The sequence below is a fragment of the Ylistrum balloti genome, unplaced genomic scaffold (assembly GCF_031769215.1).
Source record: "Ylistrum balloti isolate Yb309-2 unplaced genomic scaffold, AGI_CSIRO_Ybal_v1 Utg369668, whole genome shotgun sequence".
NCBI lineage: Eukaryota > Metazoa > Mollusca > Bivalvia > Pectinida > Pectinidae > Ylistrum > Ylistrum balloti.
The window spans coordinates 2,538,914-2,547,918 of NW_026781915.1; the positions used below are offsets into that span (position 1 = coordinate 2,538,914).

General features: G+C 33.9%; 1 protein-coding gene across 1 annotated transcript; it reads left to right on the top strand.

Moving 5' to 3' along the window:
* The first annotated feature begins 786 nt into the window (after positions 1–786).
* Positions 787–7,926, top strand: LOC132561086 (cell division cycle protein 20 homolog). Its single transcript, XM_060225815.1, has 9 exons — positions 787–1,048; positions 1,399–1,647; positions 2,557–2,682; positions 3,541–3,737; positions 4,472–4,566; positions 5,285–5,519; positions 6,083–6,208; positions 7,225–7,342; positions 7,650–7,926. The coding sequence occupies exons 1-9, from the start codon at positions 787–789 to the stop codon at positions 7,829–7,831; spliced, it is 1,590 nt and encodes a 529-aa protein (XP_060081798.1). The 3' UTR covers positions 7,832–7,926.
* Positions 7,927–9,005: the final 1,079 nt, after the last annotated feature.

The following is a 9,005-nucleotide window of genomic DNA, read 5'->3' on the forward strand; positions in this document are numbered from 1 at the left end:
CAATAAAATAGAAAAAGTAATGTTACTTAGATATCTACTTGTTAATATTTGTTAATACATGTATTTACCTTAATAACTGCCTGTTTTCTCTTTGGGAATTGAATGATTGATATAAAGCCTGTGTTATTGTCTAGTCGAGCTGATTCTAAAATTCAGAAACGACTCTCACCAGATATTCCTTCCACATAACGTTATTCAGTCTGTATATTGATTTAAGTTTTGATAATCTCCATATTTTTTTTTATGTAATTGATGTCTGGGGACTGTGCTGGCCAAGGAATAGTTTCAATATTATTTTCCGTTTTCCAGCTGCAGGTCTGTCTTTGACACGTGATGGCAAATATTCAAAAGGGAAGAATGTGGCCTGTGACATTTTTCTTTCTATCCGAGTCAAATATTATAACTTAGCTAAATAAAGGATATCCTGTAACTGTTTATTGAAAATTAACAAAAACTAGCCTAGCATTGTTTATGTATACAAATGTCTAATGAGACAAATGGTGTTGTGCAAAAGAATCAATAATATATACAAAATCACAAATATTATACGTTTTCCATGGAGTAATGCCAACAAATTGAAGTTGATAATGAAATACAGCCTTTTACCATTATTACTTGAATACAGCAAAAATACTTTGGTAGAAAGTGCATACTTAGATTTTCAATTATTTTCAGATGACACACCGGCACATATGACAAGAACAGCACTTTCAAGCATAAAAGGGTCTTTTGGAAACAACCAGCTTAAGAATAACAGATTTACATAAATATTAACAGTAACTGACCATGTCACACTTTAACTTTGAAAATGAGCTAAACAGTGTATTGAGAATGGATGCACCGATATCTAAAGGACCAACAATGAGATGGCAAAAGCGAGCAGAAAATCACCAAGACTGCAACATGGCAAACATTTCTGTGAACAGTTCGTTGAATGCCAGTACCACAACAGCCACCAGTAAAACACCTATGAAAAATTTGAACAGATCAGTGAATAACCCTAAAACACCATCAGCAGGGTCTGGCGGGAAAACACCAAAGTCTGGAGGTAACAATCCAACAGTGCTATCAAAGGAATCATTTCATGTTTGTGTTCAAAATATGTATTGTTGTAGCTAAATTATCAATGTCTCCTGTGACAGACTCATTACAGGGTAAACTTTTTTCATTATTATAATTTTGATGATTTTTTAGTGTATATTCAGCTTATACTACAAAATTTTATGGACAAATAACACTTATGAAATGTGTATGATATCATACAATAGTCCAGATGTAAATTTTTCACATTTTTCTGATATCATTAGTATTTGAAGCCAAGATAAATCAAATTTAATACTGATGATCCATCTTAGCTGATGCATGACTCTGTTATGAGATCATTTTATATTACTTCAGGCAAGACGAAAACACCAGGAAAAGCCCCCAAAACACCAAGTGGCGGAGACCGCTTTATTCCAAGCCGGAGTTCTTCACAATATGACCTGGGTCACTTTAAAATAATGAGCAACAATACTGAAGATCCAGAACTTTTGAGTCCTTCTCAAAAAGAATACCAGAAAGTGATGAGTGAAAACCTGAATGGTACAGACGTGGAAGCAGGAAAAGTTCTATCGTACCAAACAAAGGCACCATCAGCACCAGCTGGTACATATATTTCTGTCACATTACATTTTCTTTCTGGATTCAGCTATGTCTCTAAACGGAATCCACCTATCGTTATTCAAAGTCCCTTTTCAATATTTTGGGTGCATTCAATGTCTTTTACCAATTTTTATGTTCATTTGTGTTAACATTTAAGTGTTTAGTTTGGTTTTGGATTTTAATTTGCAACCTCAGGTGAAGATTGATCCTTAGTTTTTAATTCAATTGAATCCATACTGTGTGGTTTAAATTTTCAGGAAGCTGAAATCTTAGACCCTGCATCAAAATGGCTTTTCAGTGATTTTTTGGACACAGATATTTGAGTCCTGGATTCATGGTTTTCCTTCAGGACTCACAAAAAATGTTTTGAGGCCCAATTCTATCTATAAGTAATGAGATTATTAATATTTTGAAATTTGTGTTGTGGACTCCCCTTCTTACAATAAAATACTACCTTGGTTGTTATCAGGTTGATGAATTACCCAGATAGCAAACAAACACTACTTCTGGTCAAATTGAAATTATATATTATAATAGGGCAAAAACTTCAGTAGCATGTTTAAAACACTCTGCTTCAATCTTTGTCTGGTGACCAATATTCAATTTCTAAACTAAAAGTGGCAGTGAAAATACAGGGGCCACCTTCCCAATCATACATTTCCCTGAGCACTGGGTTTTTCTCTCAGTAAACCCTGTTGTGATTGTAAGCCAGCCAACAAGAGTGATCAGTATAAATGGATATTATTTCCTGATTGTGGTAAAAATCACATTATATTTGTTTGTTACATTGTTAAAGCTGATATATACACTGTAAGAACTGATGTTATGGAAAGTGTCACAAATCTCTTTGAACCTTTTGTCATTTACATGTGATAGATCATAAATTATATACAGTACATTTGGTATTTGCAGGGTTCCAGAACCATCTAAGGGTTGTATACAGTAAAACACCAGCCAGCACAGCCAAGAAGACCACACGCAATATACCTCAAGTTCCTGAGCGCATCCTTGATGCACCAGATATCCTAGATGATTATTGTGAGTCTTTCCATCGCGTTAAATTTTTCACTAGATATTCACATTTTGAGAACATGATGTCAAAAGCTACTACTTCAATGAAATCAATTTCAATAATGCCAAATTCACTCAAATGAAGTTAAGGATTCTAGAGATACCAGTGTTGAAGTATATGTACAGTGAGCATCTACAATTTTTTTCGCAAGTACTTTTCATCTTTATTGTAAAAACCGAAACAAGAAATTCTAGGAGACTCATCAAAATTCTATGAGTACAGGAATCCAAACTTGCATGTTTTCAGTATCTCTGCATGTATTACATATGTATACCTCGGTGTATACTTCTGACCACATTGATTTTAAAAAGATACACAGGATTGATTAAATGTGCAGTATAATTTGCAAAAGATTGAAAACATTTCAATTATAGTAATATTTAATACCAGTAACATTCTCAAACTGTGAAATAAATTTCATGGTAAAAACATCCACAGTACCATGATATTTTGTTTATTTGTTAGAATTTAATGACTATGTTACAGTGATATTTTGTTAATCCTATTGTGCTAATCAGTTAAAATGGATATTCACTATAGTAATGAAATGTGGAAGTTTCAGCAATTACCTGGTAAGATAACACTACCGTATGGCTACAATAATATAAGGGCATGGTAAGGCATATTAATGATTGCAAATTACTTATGATTTTTTGAAGGAACAAAAGATTTGGAGCTTTAAAATTTTCTCTAAAGTCGATATAGGATTGAATTGATCTAATAAACATATTCAAGTAAAATGATATATATGCCATTTGAACTTGGTATTTCAGAAATTTTGATGTAAAAGGCTTGTAATGATGTCTGATGATTAAATATTTCAGACCTAAACCTATTGGACTGGTCGGTCAACAATCACCTAGCTGTATGTCTGGGTGGAAGTGTGTACCTGTGGAATGCTGCATCAGGGGATATTAACCAGCTCTGTCAGATGGAAACAGCAGATGAGTACATCGGGGCAGTGGCCTGGATTAAGGAAGGAAATTATTTGGCTGTAGGCACAAGTAATGGTGAAGTTCAGGTATGTGAGCAGATCGGTGGTATATAGTGTCACTTGGTGTCCCTGTTATTGGTGAAGGTTACTTGTCTCTACCAAATTGAATGACATTGCTATATGGGATATTAATAAAACAACTTAAGGCATTTTTTTTTTGGTTCAAATTTGATCTTTTCAAAAGATAAAATTTCAGAATTAAATAGCTTTCGTAAAAGTTCAGGGCATTCAGCTGACCTTATGGATTTGTTTTTCAATCTCAAAAATGGGTTATGACTCTCTGACTTTGAAGGGACACATACATTTTGACCCATGAGATTTGTGATTTGACTTCACAGTGTATACAGTGAATGTACATGTGCAATACTGCCACATTACATACATAGTAATCCTGACCAAACAAAAATATAGGATCGCTTTTTTATTTTCAGAATATCCTCAAGTCAATAACATATTCATATGGATAAACATATTATTGTTTGTATTCATGTTATGAAAATTCAAAAAATGATATGTGGATTGATTTTTAGTCTTTGTTATTGCATTTAAAATACATAATCGGAAGCCTTGGGACTTGTCTGATTCAGTACAATAATGGAATATTTGCAGAACATTCTCTTGAAATCAGCAAGAAGTCAAGGAAGAATTGTATTTGCGGACAATTATAGAACACTTTTCATTTGTTGATAGCGCTAGATACTTATAAAGAATGGTGAAATTTCTTGCCCCACAAATGTTCAATGACAACTATTGTTTTACAGTTGTGGGATGTAGCAGCCACCAAGAGACTGAGAAACATGACTGGACATTCAGCACGAGTGGGATCCCTGTCCTGGAACTCCTATATCCTGAGCAGGTATACTGATAAAAGACTTGAGTGAGATGATCAATGGGAAATCACGTAAATATGTAGAGATAAAAAGGGATGGGTTATTTAGTAAAAGCATCATCTGTGTCTCAGTTTGTAGCAAAATAACTGAAGTGAAAGATATCCCATGAACTTAGTAACAGATTTACCTCATATTTACACGTATATTTAGCTTTCTATTACCTTAAGTTCTAAACTTGATTAGGTTTTAATATCAGTTGTCAAGGTTACAGAATCAACCACTTTGAAATTAAACCTCTTTAAAGATCTGATTGTTATTTACTCTTTAGTATTGAAAAATATTAACAGTCAAGGTTAAAGGTCACACAAGAAATCACATATATCCTTTCCTGATAGTTGGTGGTATATTAGGTAAGCCCCTGTTCACTTTGTTTTCAGTATTGTCTGTTTATATCCTGGTCATCAGAGAACTAGACTCAACATCATTTAGTTTCTACTTAGAATTTACAGCATATCAGTTACCTACGTTAATATGAATGATTAAAAAAAATGTTAGACAAAATATTTCCACACATGCCAGAAACTACGAAGTTAACAATGACTTTGAATATATTAAATCAATTTATGTGAAGACAAAAATGGAATACTAAAGAACAAGGAATGTTTACTATATCATTTAATTGTACGTGTGAAGGATATATTATCTTTTATTACAAATCTGATTTGATTTATAATTCTCTTTCAGTGGTTCGAGAAGTGGGGCAATACACCACCATGATGTGCGGGTTCCAAACCACCACATCAGCACATTGCAAGGCCACAACCAGGAAGTTTGTGGCCTGAAATGGTCCCCAGATGGCAAGTTTCTGGCCAGTGGTGGTAATGACAACCTCCTCAACATCTGGGGAGCACAGTCTGGAGGTTTTATCACTGACAACCAGCCCCTCTACACATTCTCACAGCATCAAGCTGCGGTCAAGGTATTACAGGGACTATGTTAAAAGTATATCCCCTTGAGACTTGTTATCAGAATGTATTGTACTGTGGTAGTACCTGAGAAATTTATTCATAAACCATGTCATCCTCAATTTAATAACTTCAGGATTTAGTGTCCCTTGAAAGTTTTCATCCCCGTTTGATGAAATTGGTGGGAGATATTGAAACAGGCTAAGGAGATTGCACTCTTACATTTGATAAACTTTTAGTGGTACAGGACTTGTAAGAATGCAAGTTGCAAATGCAGCATTTGACCCACATTCTCTGCTCTGAGTGACTTATTTCTATTCCATTTGAGATCTGCATAGACCATAGTAAAGAAACTGGAAATGCTACATGGTTTATACTATCCACTGCAATTTTGCAGTTAATTAATACATTTAGCCAATTTCTGAATAATTCATCTCTTAACTGATTAACTGATCACTGTATTTTGTGACCTAAAATGATTCCTGTTATACATGTAATTATCTAGATACAAAGTTATCATTTTCTTATGTAGATATGTGTGTAACATAACATAATAACTATTGATTTTCTGTCTTAGGCATTAGCCTGGTGTCCTTGGCAGTCTGGCTTACTGGCCAGTGGTGGTGGAACTGCTGACCGACATATTCGATTCTGGAACTGTAACACTGGATCTTGTCTACAGAGTATCGACACGAAATCACAGGTGATAAATAAACTTCAGTTACTTCAGAATAACCTTGTTCCTTCATTAGTAGTTAAGTACATTTATTAATTCTCTCACAGAGGAATATTCAAGTACATTTTAATATAGATGCTGCATTCCATCCAGGCTGAACAATGGTCCCTTTGTTCCTTAAACGACTCAATTGGTGAAATGTCCGTCTAATGCCATCACTTCTAAGGGCTTCTGTATTAAAATATCTACTTGACCTCCAGGACTCCAAAATAAATCACTTCTATCCATGGTTTGGTTTCTTGCCTTTTATGCAAATTATCAGTTAAACTCTAAACAAAACATGGAGTCCTTGGATGGGATTAATATTTCTCTGGAATAACTAACGACATTAAGAGCAATTCTTGCAGTATATTTTTGGGATTCTCGGTTAGTTACATAAGTCTTTCAAACAGTTTGAAATACCAGGTAAGTCAAGTGCATATGATAAGAAAAATAACAATTCACAAAGCTATTAGGACTTTTTGATGATTTTGAATGGCAAAAGTTCAACAACATAACACCTGTCATATACTGATTATGATACTCTGAAACATGTTTTATTCAAGTCTCCATAAAATATTGATCTTCATCTGATTAGTGCCATAATTTTGTATGTCTTTCCGTCACTCTTGTATCGTGTTTGTTATTAAACTCAACACGTGCCCTTAATACTTTTTGAAAGAAATAATAACCCAGAACATACCCTTTTCCAAATGACCCATTTACCAACTGCTGCACAAATTTACTTATATTCATCAATGTTTCAATTTGCCTTCTATACTAGCTTCCTGCGAATGTTGACATTAGTTGACACCTTCATATTACCTTCCTTAGGCCTCACCATTATTCCCAATATTTCTTTAGGAGTTTTAAAGAGAGAAATAGCATTTTTAAGTTTTGATTCATTATTCATTTCTAATGATTAGCCGGACAGGCACTTAAGCTTTTGGTATCAGTACCTTGTTTTGTTATTTGTAAGTGATGTTTTATCTCTCGTTTTACAGGTGTGTGCTCTGCAGTGGTCTAAAGATTATAAAGAACTGATATCAAGTCATGGATTTGCTCTTAACCAGCTCACTATTTGGAAGTATCCGGTCATGTCCAAGGTAGCAGAATTAACAGGTAAGTCAATAATGTTACAGTTTGATGGATAAGATCATGTTATGATTGATATTTCCCTTTTATAGCCTATTAAAGAGATAGAAGGTGATTCTGAATTGTCAATATGTAATCATTAAAACATTTGAAAATTCTGGATTTAAATTTAGATTTAAATCATAAAGCCTTACTATTCATATTGAAGGGATTCCATGAAAATAAAAATGGGTGTTGCAAGATACAAAAACACAAAAAGTTTGAGATTTACTATGACATATTCCAATGACTTATCTTTAAAATGTTCTTCTCTACTCAACATTGTGTTACCTAGGGCATACAGCAAGAGTCTTGCACATGGCCATGTCCCCTGATGGTTCAACAGTTGTGTCAGCTGGAGCAGACGAGACACTACGCCTCTGGAAATGTTTCCAAGTGGATGAACAGAAGAAGAAAGTGCAAGCCTCATCAGCAAAGGAAACAAAGAGCAAACTGTCAATGACATCCATCAGATGATTCATTGCTTAATATAAACACTGTTGTGTTCTAAATAGTACTCCCCTTCCACCCTCGAAATTGGGGAAATGGACCAAGTCATAGATTTGGATATTGCCGAAAGCATATTTGTGGGGTGAAGGGGCCAGTATATAAACATTTTTGCTGACGTAAAAAAAGCAATTTTGAAAATATACTGGAATATGCCATGATGGTGCTGCCAAGCTATTTGGTGAAACTCTCAACTTGTTTCTGTATCTGTGTGTGAGCATAAAAGTATCTTTCAGAACTTCTGCATCAAAACGTTCACAACATTGGACAGTTCTGACTGCAGTAATATAAATCTATTGTGTGTTCAGAGTAAAAGCACATGCCTAAAGCTTCTGTTGTACGCTGATAGTATATCAATGGTTATGACTCGGTTTTCACTTGTTGACAATAATTGTTTTAATATTTTGTTAATGATTAACCAACATATGAGTCTACATATGTAAATTGGTTTTTATGATGTCTAATAAGTGAGGGATCTTCACATTTCTATATATTATTTCCATTAACTTATGAAGTTTTTGTAATTATTTTACATGACAAAAGTATTATCTATATATCTATCCTTTTACCAGTGGATTATTTTAAGTTCTGTGCTACTGTCAACAGGTTTAACGAATGCTTTTCTACATCCTAGAGATCATATTTATTTTAAATCAATCATGAAAATAAATATCAATTCAGAACGTTTTCTTGTAGCTCTCATCCACAAAACAAATCATAATGTAAGAAAATAAAACATTAGATAAAAATAATTAAGGAAATCAAAATGTTGAAATACACCAACATAGGAAAATCATGAATAAATTGCATATTGTGTAGGTACATGTGATACGAACATTCCAGCAGGAGGCATAGAATCCATATTCAAATGTGCTGAATTTTTTCTCTATCTTCCTATTGTAAAGTAAAACATGATTTGCCTATGCAATGCTACTTAAATTGTAACAATGTAACATAACTAGTCACCTAGCAAGGTCTTTGTGCTAGTTAAGTTAGAGAATTATGTCTGTTTTTAAGTGGTCAGGTCAGTGGACAGATTTTAGGGAACTTTCATATAAATAAATACAGAAAATATTTGAGAGACAGTGAAATCAAATGTTGCCCATTTTAGCATTAGTGCTGCTTCACTTCTTGAACATAACAT

What these genes read in the sequence shown, in the direction of transcription:
- LOC132561086 (XM_060225815.1), top strand. Translation starts at nt 787, where the DNA reads ATGTCACACTTTAACTTTGAAAATGAGCTAAACAGTGTATTGAGAATG. An exon ending in AGATATCCTAGATGATTATT is followed by an intron (nt 2,683 to 3,540) that starts GTGAGTCTTTCC and finishes TAAATATTTCAG; the next exon opens with ACCTAAACCTATTGGACTGG. An exon ending in AACTCCTATATCCTGAGCAG is followed by an intron (nt 4,567 to 5,284) that starts GTATACTGATAA and finishes ATTCTCTTTCAG; the next exon opens with TGGTTCGAGAAGTGGGGCAA.